The sequence below is a fragment of the Eretmochelys imbricata genome, chromosome 5 (genome assembly GCF_965152235.1).
Source record: "Eretmochelys imbricata isolate rEreImb1 chromosome 5, rEreImb1.hap1, whole genome shotgun sequence".
Classification (NCBI taxonomy): Eukaryota; Metazoa; Chordata; order Testudines; family Cheloniidae; genus Eretmochelys; species Eretmochelys imbricata.
This window is the reverse complement of record NC_135576.1, coordinates 82,271,436-82,287,005: the sequence shown is the minus strand read 5'-3', so window position 1 is coordinate 82,287,005 and position 15,570 is coordinate 82,271,436. Positions and strand designations below refer to the sequence as shown.

General features: G+C 37.8%; 1 protein-coding gene across 1 annotated transcript in view; it reads right to left on the bottom strand.

Annotated features, from left to right (window-relative positions):
* The window catches only part of ADAMTS19 (ADAM metallopeptidase with thrombospondin type 1 motif 19), a 275,279-nt gene that overhangs the window by 35,252 nt on the left and 224,457 nt on the right, over nucleotides 1-15,570 (bottom strand). The window contains exons 17-18 of the mRNA XM_077816366.1: nucleotides 5,849-6,006; nucleotides 4,376-4,529 (exon numbers count right to left, since the gene is read on the bottom strand). Coding sequence (XP_077672492.1) covers nucleotides 4,376-4,529; nucleotides 5,849-6,006 — 312 coding nt within the window. The remainder of the gene's footprint in view (nucleotides 1-4,375; nucleotides 4,530-5,848; nucleotides 6,007-15,570) is intronic.

Here is a 15,570-nt window from a genome sequence, read left to right as displayed (position 1 = left end):
CTGGAGACCAGGTTACTTGTATCTTAGTTCTACTCAAAATAGGTATTAGTCTTATAAGAATGTAGTTAGTATTTAGAGTCTGTGAAATGCTTGTATGTTGCTGCATGCATTAATCTCACTTATTATATATATATATATAATGTTATAAGTAGTAGTTAAGTGTTTGCTCTGCAACTGTAAACCCCCATAGTCAGGAGAGAAACATTACCAAGTGTGAAATATTACTTTGCCACAGGATGTGTTATCTCCTGCCCAACAAAAGAAGACTCATAGATGCCACACAAATAACTGTGGAACAACAGAAGACAAAAGTTGTCTGCTCCCCCGCAACCCATTAAAAGGAGACATGCATGAGAACTCGTCCCATCATCTTGAACTCTGGGGGAAAGGAATCAAAACTGCATCTTTTTGACTGTTTGAACTCTGAAGGGCCAAAGACTCTAAACTGAAGCCAGAGATCCCCAGGGGCTGCCTTCTGGGGCTGCCCTGAAAGACACTTTGAATAGACAGATCACTACAACTCTGTCACTCTTAGGATTTAGATGGTAATTCATTTGTGTGTATATGTTTGTTTGCTTTAACTTGTAAATAAAATAGATGGACATCATACCAAAAGGACTGAAAGTAAAAAATCCATTACAATCAACATACCACACAGACAATGGTGAAAGATTGTGCCACACACTCTCAGAGAAACTGCGGAATCACCTGTTCAACATCCTATACAGCAAACAGTAGAAGATTAAGAATGGGCTCTCAAAACTGAAAATTCTTATAAAAAAAACAACCTTCCACACAAACTTCCTCGTGGCTGGACTTTACAAAAACACACACTTCTCTACAGAGGGAAAAAGGCACTAAACTATCTAAACTCCTACATGCCACAAGGGGCCACAACAGTGGTACCCTTGACTCACCCAACAATATTATTAATCTATCCAGCTATACTCTTAGTCTGGCAGAAGAGTCTGTCCAATCTCAGGACCTCTCCTTCTTCCCCACCACCCCTACGAACATGATACAGTTCTGCGGTGACCTGGAATCCTACTTTTGCTGTATCCAACTCAAGGAATATTTCCACCACGCCACTGAACAGCACACTAACCCACAGACACCTTCCTATCAATCATACAAGAAGAAGGATTCTGTATGGACTCCTGACAGTCGACAGACTGGACTTCTACATAGAGTGCTTCCACCGACATGCATGAACTGAAATTGTGGAAAAGCAGCATCACTTGCCCCGTATCTTCAGCCGTGCAGAGCACAAAGCCATCCACAGCCTCAGAAACAACTCTGACATTATAATCGAAAAGGCTGACAAAGGAGGTGCTATAGTCATGACTAGGTCAGAGTATGAATGAGAGGATGCTAGGCAACTCTCTGACACCACATTCTATGGGTCACTACCCTCTGATCCCACAGAGGGGTACTAAAAGAAACCTCACCATCTGCTCAAGAAACTCCCTGAAGAAGCACAAGAACAAATACACAGACACACCCCTAGAGCCCCGTCCAGGGGTATTCTATCTGCTACCCAAGATCCATAAACCTGGGAATCCTGAATGCCCCATCATCTCAGGAATTGGCATCCTGACAGCAGGATTGTCTGGTTGTGTGGACTCTCTCCTCAGGCCCTACGCTACCAGCACTCCCAGCTATCTTCGAGACTTCCTGAGGAAACTACAATCCATTGGTGATCTTCCAGAAAATACCATCCTTGCCACTATGGATGTAGAAGCTCTCTACACCAACATTCTACACAAAGATGGACTACAAGCCATCAGGAACAGTATCCCCGATAATGTCACGGCAGACCTAGCAGCTGAGCTTTGTGACTTTGTCCTCACCACAACTATTTCAGATTTGGGAACGATTTATACCTTCAAGTCAGCGGCACTGCTATGGGTACCCGCATGGCCCCAGAGTATGCCAACCTTTTTATGGCTGACTTAGAACAACGCTTCCTCAGCTCTCGTCCCCTAGGGCCCCAACTTTACTTGCACTACATTGATGACATCTTCATCATATGGACCCATGGGAAGAAGGCCCTTGAGGAATTCCACCAGGATTTCAACAATTTTCACCCCACCATCAACCTCAGCCGGGACCAGTCTACACAAGAGATCCACTTCCTGGACCCTACAGTGCAAATAAACAATGGTCACATAAACATCACCCTATACTGGAAATCTACTATCCGTTATACTTACCTTCATTTCCAGCTTTCATCCAGACCACATCACATGATCCATTGTCTACAGCCAAGCCCTAAGATACAACCACATTTACTCCAATCCCTCAGACAGAGACAAACAACCACAGGATCTCTATCAAGCGTTCTTAAAACTACAATACCCACCTGGGGAAGTGAAGAAACAGATTGACAGAGCCAGAAGGGTACCCAGAAATCACCTACTACAGGAGACGCCCAACAAAGAAAGTAACAGAATGCCACTAGCCATCACCTTCAGCCCCCAACTAAAACCTCTCCAGCGCATCATCAAAGATTTACAACCTATCCTGAAGGATGATCCCTCACTCTCACGGACCTTGGGAGACAGGCCAGTCTTCGCTTACAGACAGCCCCCTAACCTGAAGCAAATACTCACCGGCAACTACACAACAGAAACACTAACCCAGCAACCAATCTCTGCAACAAACCCCATTGACAACTTTGTCCACATATCTATTCAGGGGACACCATCATAGGACCTAACCACATCAGTCACACCATCAGGGGCTCGTTCACCTGCACATCTACCAATGTGATATATGCAATCATGTGCCAGCTATGACCCTCTGTCATGTATATTGGCCAAACCAGACAGTCTCTATGCAAAAGAATAAATGGACACAAATCAGACATCAAGAATTGTAACATTCAAAAACCAGTCGGAGAACACTTCAATCTCACGCAATAACAGACTTAAAAGTGGCCATTCTTCAACAAAAAAACTTCAAAAACAGACTTCAATGGGAAACCGCAGAACTGGAATTAATTTGTAAACTTGACACCATCAGATTAGGCCTGATAAAGACTGGGAATGGCTGGGTCACTACAAAAAATAATTTCCCCTCTGTTGATACTCATATCTTCTTGTCAATTGTTGGGAATGGGTCACATCCATCCTAATTGAATTGGCCTCGTTAGCACTACAAAAAGTAATTTTCCCTCTGTTGATATTCATCCCTTCTTGTCTACTGTTGGGAATGGGCCACTTCCACCCTGATTGAATTGGCCTTGTTAGCACTGACCTCCCACTTGGTAAGGCAACTCCCATCTTTTCATGTGCTGTATATTTATCCCTGCCTACTGTATTTTTCACTCCATGCATTTGATGAAGTGGGTTATAGCCCATGAAAGTTTATGCCCAATAAATTTGTTAATCTCTAAGGTGCCACAAGGATTCCTCATTGTTTTTGCTGATACAGACTAACACGGTTACCCTTCTGAAACCTCTTTTATTCCTTTTTCCTAGTTAATAAACCTTTAAATAGTTTATTACAGGATTAGCTACAAGTGTTGTCTTTGGTGTAGGATCTAGAGTGCCAACTGATCTGGGGTAAATGACTTGTCTCTTGGGACTGGAAGCAACCTGATGTGGTGTGATTTTTGATATAAATGACCATTATCACTATGTCTAGTTTGTCTGGGTGGCAAGATAGACTGGAAAGTCTAAGGGGACTGCTTGTGACTCCATGGTAAAATTGGCATAGTGATCTAGGAGTTCACATTTGTTACAGGCTTGGTGAATTCTAATTGTAGAACACACCACCAGTTTGGGGCCTCTGCCCTGTTTTTGACAGTCTGCCCTGAAGTAGGCACTCATAGTCGTGACCTACTCTTGACAGTGTGGCACATGTACTTTTGGATCATTATCAAGACAAGCTACTAGTTACAGAGATTGGATTTGAGATTTGGGTGCAGATTTTCATCAGCGTCACTTAGGATGCCTTGAAATGTATTTTACTGATAAACTATGTTCACTGATTCCAAATATTTACTGGAACATAACAAAGCATACATATGTGTTTGTTATGTACATGTATACACACACACACACACACAATTGCTTTTTTAATAATTTTGTCCTTAATTCATTTTGTTTAACCAGACTTCCTCTCCTCACTGTCCTTTTTGACAATATACATTACTTAGATGTAAAATTATACTATAGATATTATTGTTGTTTTTAGAAAATTAAAAAGCAAGCAGATGAAAAATATACTTAAATCTTTCTATGCCTATTGTATTATATCAGCTGTAATGAGGATGGTATTATTAAAACACTATTAAAACTAACATTTGGTTGAACAAATAGTTATCCAAGAATATATAAATATATATTATAACTTTAAAAAAATCATTTACCTCCTCCACATACAGCATCACAGTCCTCCCAACCTGAGTGCGTCCACATAAAAAGAGGTTCAGGCACTTTTGAGCTCTGATTCTCAGGAAGAGGGTCCAGTGGAATTGTGTATTCATAATGCAGACCATAATTCTGGTCATGAAAAAGCAACACCTGCAACATACACAGAATGAAGACTCATGTTCACAGACATTGCTGAAGTCCAATTATGTCCAGAGGAAGAAATTAAATGGAGAGTAGTAAAGCAAGAATGAACACTACATTGCTCATGTGCACTTTCTCTGTTGGTACAGAGCTGCATTCTGGTCTTAGAGGAAACCATCACAGTCTTCTTGACTTTAAGTATTATACTGACCTACACGAAGGAAAGGGACAGAGTATTTAAGCAGAATAAATGAAGGGATGTGCACAACACTCACTAGGAGAGGAGCAAAAATTGAGGCCGACTTTCTCAGATTAGAATTTTCTATAGGAAGGGGTGGTTGGATAGTTTAGAAACTGACCATTTTAAGGCAACCGTATTGTTAACTCACTGTTCAATGTAATTCCACAGAGAAACCATACAACTTTTTCTCCAGATTTGTTTCTTTTTTACTATAACAATTTTCACTAGCAGCACACTGCAACTGTTGAACACACAATACAGTCCATGTGAAGCTATTGTTACTTATAAACCATTTAAATTTAGCCTAAATCCCTGTCAAAAAGGAATGTGTGACTTAGTTGTTCTAGAGATGTGTACGTTTATGATGGCAGGAGAATTTTATTCCCCAGTATGCTATCTGCAGTAGTAATAAGAAATAACCCATAGCAGAAGTATATTGTGGCTTCTTGTGGCTCATTGAATAAATGTGATTTTTAGAAATAAATTTGGCTCACAAACTAATTTGTGTTTCACAGTTACAGACAAACATTTTGAACACCTCTCTCCCACCAGAGTAGTGAGAGGATGTCATCACGCAAGATCTGATTCTAGATAACCCAATGGTAAAGGATGGATTTACAACTTCAGGTTTCTGCATGAAAGAATACTAGATGATGTTACTCACAAGAAAGATATAGTTTTTGGAGGACAGTGAGGATATCAGGCTGTAATTTTATTTTTGGAGGGACATATCTCCCGAGATTCTTGCATTTGGAGGATTGAAAAATGTTGAGTATTCTCCCATCATCACCCTGAGAATCACCATACTCTCTCTCCCGCTTCCAATTCTATCACCATCACTATCAACTTCACCTCTCCTCCATTCCAGTAGGTGACCACCACAGCCCACTGCTCTTACAATGTGAAGTCTCCTATATGTTTTTCACACAAAAGATTTTATCTCAGTTATGGCTTCTAGCTATCTCACATTAGGAAAAATTGTCAAGCTATTTGGATTGCTAAAGAATTCCAGAAACATAAAACACCATCCTCACCACCATGCTCTTTTATATAAAACAGGTAAAAAATATAATCCATATTGTCATACCAGTAGATGTAAAGGTGATGTTGTGGGACCTTTGGCAGAGATTTTCTCCCAGAGACCTCTCCGAACATAATGGACAGTAGTCCCAGCAATATTGAATGTTCCTGAATGTTCTATCTTCCAGTCACTATTAATGGACTGTTTGCTGGCATCTCGAAGAGCTGTGGAAATATTAGAAAATGATGTGAAACAGAACTTTACAGTAACACTTTATGACATCTTCATATTGTGCTGTCAGTATAATTTACAAGTTGGTGGAATCACAGGATCCAATTCACAAAGCTATTGGTCATTCATAACCTACATATGTACACTTCAACAACAGCACATTCTAGATTCACTTTCTGGCAAGGAAACATGACAAAAAACATATGTCTGCCATTATTTGGATTCTTCTGAAGTTAGGACAGTTTTACTGGCCTGATTACAAGGATTAACGGCCTGTAGCATTATTCAGTAACTTGATTAAAACACAGGTCAGTCGGGTCTATACAAGTTCTTTGCCCCCACTACGGTAATTTTTATGAACAGACAGGACCTAAGGAATAAGGGGGACAAATGGAATGCTTCAGAAATCGCAGAGCACTTCTCTGGGTCAGTGCAGATTAGGATTTAGTAACTTCCTGCTTTCAAGTGCTTTGCTTTAACTAGTAGACTCCAGTGATTACTCACTGAAAATGTGGAAATGCTGCAATTGTCCCAGACAGGCTACATTTATGCACTATATTTCCATTTTTTAAAAAACAGACTTTTGTAAATAGGCATAATTTGATGTTTCAAGCCAGGAATACCTTTTTTAGGGGGAGGGCTCTTTCCCCCTTTTGGCTTGATCATAAGTATTGATTAGACTAAATAAGACACACTTCAAATTACTGAGGTTAAATGATTTTGCATAATTTTTGATACATGAATCAGTATTTTTTTCCTCCTGTGAAGAGTCTGTAATTCTTGAAAGAATCAGACTCTTGAACAGTCATGTGAAGTAAAGTATACTCAGAGTCACCTTGTGGGCAAGAAGTTCTACACATTCCCCATTTAAATTGGATGTTTGGCTTCAGAATTATGTGAAAGAACCTCAGCACCTTAGTTCATGCTCAAAATGTCTTTTAGAGTTGTACATTAATGTGAGTCATTCCTGGTGATCAACTTCTCTCCTATTTATATTTATACTGTTATGTTATGTTTCTATGGGAAACAATGGCAATAGGACCATCGACTGGCAGGAATACAATTGCATTATTCACCAATAATGTGTGCCACTACAGCACAGTACAATAAATAGTAAGACTCTAAAATCCATTAATGCTGTAAAATATTCCTGTATTAAAAATATCCAGTGATTTAATAAGTTTCAAAAATTGTCCTTTTAGGTTTAACAATTCAACTATTTAAAGTTAATTAAGTTCCATTTAGTAGTTGCTAGTAAGGGCCAAATCCTCTCCCCAACACACAACCAAAGTAAATGGACAATAAAATGGGGAGGTCTGCAAGGGTCAGAGAGGGTAAGCTGGAATGGAATCCTCTCCCTGATCAACAGTGGAGCTTCTATGCAGCCATGTGACTGTAACAGCCTCTTCAGCTTTTGTACCCAGTCCATCATAGAAAAGAGGGGGCTTGGCTGATGAAATAATATAACTGTGGATCCATCTAGCCTACCCCTACCCAACTCCAAAACACTCCATGTTGACACTTGAGGTGTGTAGAGGGTGCAGAACAGGCCTCCCATGTAACAGAACCATTCTGGTTCTTTTTGTATTCTTGTCACATCTGTGGGCCCATATTTGAGCTGCAGAATTTGACTTGAAGGAAGGAAACATGGTCCTGTGATTAAAGCTTAAGACTGAGAATCAGGAGATCTATTTTTGGCTCTGCCACAGCTTATTTAACCTTGGGCAAGTTTATCTAGATATACTGTATGTCCCAGTCCTGATTACTCCAACTGTTTTCATTCTAACTTTGACAATTGCAATCTTGGTCCACTGAAGTCCATTCAAAATGCTATTGCTAAAGTAATTTCCTTGGTTCATGGTCTGGGTCTTCCATATCTTTGCATCCCTATATAAGGCCTTTCATAGTTTAACTCTGTCTTACCTATCAGTGCTAATATGTAATAAGGCCTGCCTCTACTCTACCAACAGTGTCAACCTTTATCCCCATGCATGGGAGATATTCCTTATTAATGTCCATAAAGTCAATACATTATTCTCCTTTGAATCTTTTTAAAACTCATTTATGCCATGAGATTTGCAAAACACACTAGGCACTGGCTAGACATTTGGTGTGCTGAGACTTCTGCTTAATATGCTAATCATGATGGTTTTATTTACCTTGCCCTTCCCCCCACCATTTGTTTCTGATCATCCAATCTCAAAAGTTATAGAGCAGAAATAGAAGGGATTCAAAGGTGGATGATGAAAATGACTAGAGTCATGGAAAGACTTTCATATGAGAAAAGACTGGTCTGCCTGATTGAGAAAGAAGATAACTGTGGTATACAAAATAATGAATGACATCGAGAAGGTAAATTAAGCACGCCCATTTACTCTTTCTCGTAATACAAGAACAAGTGGCAATCAATTTAATACTGCTCAGAGAAAAAAAGTTAAACAGTATGTAACTGACCTGTGGGAACAGGTTACCACTACCTTTGAGACCAAAAGGGTTTATTAAACATTGTATGGCTAATGAGAAAACATAAATACTCAAACTTCAGACTACACAACAACCACTAACTGGTAGGGAATAAGAAGAAACTTCACCCATGTGAAGGTTATTCCATTATTTTCCACTGTGTAGTTTCTTACATCTTCCTGTGAAGCATCTGATACAAGTCACTGTTAAATCAGAGTCTGGATAATCTGGATAATTTTTCCTGGGTTTATCTCTATGAACATTTAGTTCACAGCAAGTTGCGATGTAAATCATCCTCACACTAGCCTGCTGCACACTAACTGTCCATGTGGACCCTGTTGCTGCACACTAGAAGTTCCATAGTGCCATTTGATCTACCCTACTTTGAAATGGGAGTAGATTAAAGAACTGACAGCAGGGTCCACACAGACAGTTAGTACGTGGCAGGCTAGTGTGAGGTAGATTTTATCACTCCAGCTTGCTGCAAACTAAGTATTCATACAGACAAGCACCCTGTCTGTAAAATGGGAATTCCTACGTCACAGGAGTTTTATGAAGCTCAATTAATTCAGTTTCGTAAAGCCCATGAAATAAATGGAAAGACTGCCACTGCACTACGATAATGGAAAGCATAATTTACTTATTACTATGTTATTGTTATTACTATGTAATCACATTTCAGAATCCTTTTGCAGTACCTAGTAAAATACTAAGAGTAATCTGCAAAGGTTATTTTATTTCAATGTGGACTGAATGCTCCTTTCTTCTCCAATCTTTACCCAGGATGAGTTGAGCACCCAACACGTGCATATCTAAACACAAGTCAGATCCTCTGACATTCTCTGTCAGTCCTGATCAATCTGATGCCACAGAATGCACTATTCTGTAATACAGATCAAAAACTAGCCTGTACCATTTACTTAATAACTGAGTAATGGTGAGGTATGTGGTATATTTGCTGGATTTATGTACTGTAACGGTGTGCTCTCTCTCTTTCTTTATGTGGACACTACTGAAATGGTAGCTTTGTTCTGACATTTTAATTTTTGTTTAAGTGGAAATTGCCATTTTTTGTAGAGAAAGGATAATAGATTTTAAGAAAAAGGGGATTGAGTTCAAATGAGGGAGAAGTTCACATTTTTGTGAATTCTGAATTGATGGATAGTATATTTTGTGTGCAAAGAGGGTACAAAACTTGGTGAGCCATTGCATGTAAAGTTTCAGAAGAATGTAATTTTGACCATTTACTACTTCTCCAGGAACATTTGCCAGTGATCAAAATAGTCTTTAAAAACAAACAAACAAAAAAAACACCCATAAACCCCTGAAAGTGTACACTCTGCCTTTAGTATTTTTAAAGTAAGCCACTATTTCACATTTTCAAAGCCCATTACAGGGTTTGAAAACTAGGGAATTTGGTGACCAAATATCTTAAGCGCCTTTGAAAATTTCAGCTTAATGCCCTGTAAAAGGCAAAATTCTGTCACAAGCTTATATTTGGAACCACTATCAATGTCTCTAGAATTAGATATAATTTGACATAATGTACCAATATTAGTGTTATTTCCATTTAAATGTACTTTTGCAACCACATTTTTCAATTTTTCATTATCCAACACTGGGACATTTAAAAATGCTAGTGCTAAATAATGAATATCATAGTTTAATTGATAAATATCTTTGATTGTGTGAAGAAATTTACTATTAACCATTATATTACTTTTATATAGCGATATTATAAATTGAATAATCTAAACTCCCCACCATCTCTCAAATAGCTGAGGGTGAACTTTGATATTATCTCTCTGTAGGAAGTTCTCCTATTAGTTGCTTCTCCCTTAATTTATTTCAGGCCACTGTTTTGAGCATAAGGAAACCAAAGAAGAATAGTTATCAGTCCCACATAACCTCTTGGCAATCGTTTGATTAGGTATATCACAGCATGCACAGTGTCAAGAAGAGACTCTCCCTTCCCCAAAGGAAGGATTTCAGAAAAATGTTCATGTTTACAAAATCACAGTGTTTAGTGTTTACAAAATCACATACTCCAATAATCAAACATTTATTGAAACTAACATTGTTGAATGTGCCTGAGAAATATTTCCAATAAGATGCGTAATAAAATGGGAAAGATATAACATGGAGGTAATGATGTATAATATGAATAGTAGAGAAAACAAAGATGACAGTTTATATTGATCATCAGGTTTTCCTAAAACTGAAGAGAATATACTTCTATTTTCCCCTTTTAAAATACAAATAAAATATTTAGATATTTGTGATTCAGTGTTTATTAATGGCTTTTTTGATATAACTGATGTGATTCCAAATTACATCCTGAATTTGTGTGTGAATATTACATACACTCATCTGGGTAAAGAACAAGCCTGTGGGGGTGTTCTGTTTTGTTTTGATAGTTATTACTTAAAAAACAAACAAGCACTGGGCATTTCCTGAGGATTACTGATGGGCAGGAAGGAGATGATGGCACCTCAGCAGAACCTCAGGCAGTTAACCTTAACAGGTCATTAATCCTCAGGAAATGCCCTGTGCCAAGGTCATCAAGGTTACTATAAAATGAAACCAAGGAGACCGGGTGTTGGGATTTTTATGGATGATACAACTTTAATTAACCTATATAAAGCAGTCTGTATTTATTCTCTCTCAACAGTTTCTGCAAATAATAAGAAGATCATCACTATTCCGCAAAGCATATGCTTAAATCTCATTGAAGTCGTAGGATTTAAGCATGTGCTTAAAGTTAAATATGTACTTAACTGCTTCGCTGAAGAGCAACGTGATTTAAATGTTTTAATTTGTGTAACTATTTTCTCATATATATGTTTAAATCTTTAGCACTATGGACAAATTTTCACATATTCCATCACTTCCATTTTGTACCTACTCTGACAATAAAGCTGATGAATCCTCTATGTACCCAACACAATTTCTCAAGAATAGTAACTTAATGGCATTTATCAAAAAGAGTGTTGTTGCACAATTCTTCTATGTAGCTCAAGGACCAGATTAAAAAAAAGAGAGAGTCCAGAGGCCCATATTAAAGTGTGTATGTGCAAAAATATGTACATAATGTTTGTGTGTATAGTTACGTTTGCGTGTGCTACCTGGATAAATGCATGCGCAAATAGCTAATTACATGTCTAACTAGCCACTTCTGTTTAATTAGCCATTTTGCATGGAGAGTCTTTGAAACAGAGAATGCTAATATAAGTGTATAAATGTGCTCATATTTTTGTGCTTTGACCTTGTGTCTAGACCTCCTCCTTTAAAAATGAAAACAACATATAACACATGGGTCTTTTCTGAACAGGGCTCTCAGATTTAACTTTGATGAATGACAAGGAATAACTAACTTGTATTCATTTCACAATCTACTGCTTTGGCAAGGTGAGAAATCTATAAATATTTTCACCAAGCTTAAACAAATATCAGTTGAGCATGATAGACTTTCATATGCTTAATTCTGGGTGTTTTCTGAAATGTGTTGATCAATTGCTACCAGTTCTACCTATTTCATATACACAAAACACTGGACTGGGAGTCTAAGATCTGACTATGCCTTTTTCTTCTCTAATATTTGAATGAACTGCAAAGGACTACTACAGACAGCAAATGCCACAGAGTCTTCTTTGTTACCAGATTAAAACAAAATAAAACCACATAATCTTCTCTTCATGAAAAAAAATGTAAACCCACACAGTGTTTTTTTTTTAATTTGGCAGCTTTACTTTCTATCAATATAAATCACAAAATTCATGAATAAAGTACTAACAACTAGCAAAGATATAAAGCATTAGTAAATCCTAAAGAACATATGATTACTTTATACTGGTATAACATTAGCTCCAAAAGTGCTACATATTAACCATATTATATGAACCATTAAGCACGGGGAGGTGGAAGGGATATATGCTTGGTCTTAATACACAAAGTTGTACATATTCTTGTTGATAAAGACTAGATCCTCAGCTGGTGTAAATTGACTTCAACTGAGCTATGACAATTTAGACAAGTTGAGGATCTGGTTCAAGATATTTAAAAGCATTGTCAGAGATGATATTTAAAACTGTGTGTGCTTTGACAGGCTACATAAAAGGACTATACGACAGATTTTTTTCCTTAGGAAGCATATTCCATAATGGAAGCCACATGCAGCACAAGTGTGCATTAGATGCCTCAAAATCGAGCTGGTGATTACAAATTTGTGTAGCATTAAATTCTCAAGCGTCCAAAAGATTTACATCTTTGAAAGAGATTGACTATATATCTGAGAAGTCACAAGTAATCCACTTCTGTGCTACAAATGAAAATAACTGCATTTTTTCCTTCTAACATCTGTTTAGCAGAATATCAGAAGGTAAGGAGAAGATTATAGTCGTTAGACTATAAAACAATTATTTAGTTATATTCTAATATCCATTCTTATGAAATCATTATGGGAATGGTCATGTCATTATACACTGTCACAAGAATGAGAATTCTGCTGTAAAAGCCTAATACGTTCTTTATGAAAAACATACTGTAAACTACCTTTTTTACCCCATGTTAATGAGGTTTTTAGACAAAAGATAATTGTAGCCTGTTAAATTTGAAAATTGAGGAAAGGACAAAGCACAGCATTACTGTACAACAATTCAGCTAATACACGAAACACTGACTTTTTCATAACTTATTCTTATGATAGAGATTGTAAAGCAAGAGAAAATGAATAAAGTCTCCTGGCAACAGCTTTAACATGATGAGAAATAATACTCCTTAGAGAGAAATCTCAAATTCCTTCTTGAATACAGTGTTTTAATTATTAAATTAATTGGATTTCTGATGCATGGAAAGGTTACCAATTAAACATCTCTGTTTTCTCTCTTTTTGTCACTGAGTACAATTTCTATCCACCCATATGATCTTAAGAATGATGTACTGAAGAAGGATCATTATTATTGACATTTTGACCATGTAGCATATCTAGGGCTGACTAGCTAAAATGTGGATCTTTTGCAGGTAACAGAGATTCTGTAAATCTTTTGAATCTGTGCAGGACCTAGTCACAGTGTGGCTGGGAGTGCATACACTGTCTCATCCCCACTTAGGATACTAGCTCCCCAAAGGTATGAGGGGAGAGAGAGAGATTTGGGCCATGGCAGGGCTGCCCAACTGCACAGAGGATCACATGTTGCACGCTCTCCTCTCCTAGGATGGTAGAGCTGCTACCATTGAATCTTATGTTCTCTGTAGGGCCCAGGAACAATTCTGACACAATCAGTCAGGATTCCTCCTGAGAGTTGCTGTTGTAGAACAGCCACTGTCTTTCTTTACTAATGTGGACTGTGGCTATAAGGCACAATTTAGTCAATACAGTTGCAGGACCCAGACCACAGTGCTTCTGCTCCCCAATACTCGTGAAGATGGAAGCACAGTTCTGATTACCCCCATACTGAATTTACACTAGTACAATAAGGGCCAAATGTTCCAACAGTCTTAACCTGGCTTCTGCTTTGGAAGTGTATGTTTTTGCAGCCATATTGCATGCCTCTCTATAGCATTTATAGAGCTTATTTTCTGAAAAATTGGCCCTGAATATGTAAAGTTGACCCACTTTGTTGTTAGGGCCAGAAATTAAGAGAATAAAGCATTCAACATTGTAAAAATAGCACAAAGAAACCTATAAAACTGAAGGACAGAAACACAAAAGAATAGTTAAATCGTTGTTTATAGGATTTGTGATAGGGAATGCTGGATGTGGATAAGGATGTATCAATGCAAATTACAACTGCCAGGTTTTAGTCACAGAGTTTTCTGCAAAATGATCTTTTTGAGCTGAAATTTTCATTCTTGGTCTCAAACTTTGGAATTCTTTTCATTCTGTTCAGATTCTTAAACTGCTCTCAGAACTGTTGCAACCAAGCAACTTAAGAAAAGTTTAAAGGAAATTCCTTCCCGCAGTAAGAACATACAATTTTCACTTGAACAATATTGTTCAAGTCCTTTTCCTGCTGCTCAGGAATTCAATAATTCAAAAATGGCTGAACAAATGCTCTTCAAATATAACAATAGCTGGACCTCAATGAGGTTGAGTTGCTTTGTTAACTACTTAAAATAGTAAAAGTAAAATGACAAGTGACTAAGAATTAGTGACCAACCATGATAAGGAGCACATTTCCAAAGATTTGTATCATGTCTGAGGATGCCCATTATGATACTTTGTGACATTATGTAGTGACATGAAAAAAGCTTATATATTTCTTGTTGAGCCTAACCAAAGTATTGGTTAGAAGAGGAGCTGGAGTGCTACTCACAAAGGAGTTTGATTCCCTAAGTCAAACAGAAGCATAGATTCCTCCCTCAAGCTTTGACTATTCTGTATGGGACCTGAGTATCCCAGGAGAGTATGGCCCAGATTTTTAAAGGTGATGCTGCACTCAACATTGCAATGTTTAACTGATTTAGGAGCCTAAATCTCATTTTTTTCAAAAGTGATTCAGGCACTTATGAGTTTAAGGGCTGGTCTACACTGAAAAGTTAGGTCAACCCAGCTACATTGCTCAGGGGTCGTCAGGCTCAACTACGTTGCTCAGATCTTACTCCTGATATAGACAGTACTATGTCAATGGAATGCTTCTGTCTGTAACCCACATACCTCCTGGCTGTCCCAATACAATATTATTGGGACTGTACCGCGTCCTTCATTATTAGAGTGTGCTACAAGAAGTTTGGACAAGATGAAATGGACTAGACGATGAAGCTGAGTGGTTCATATATAATAGGAACGGAGGAAGGAAATACACTCAAGTTGTAAAAGACATGTCCACTCCTGCACAGATTAATACATTACTAAATATCTAAGGTATGTTTCATTTTCAACTTGCATTATTTAAAAATAAATTATTTTTAAAAAACAAAAATATCCTAGAAAATTTACCAGTAAAACTGAGGTTATCAATTTGAGATTCTGTTGTATGAGCTGACATTATTTCCAAAAAACCCCCCAAAAAGCCATCAGTGTATTTATGCAATAGAGCAATCCAAAATACTGAACCTTTAAAGATATTTTAACAGAGCAGGAGCAGCTCTCATGA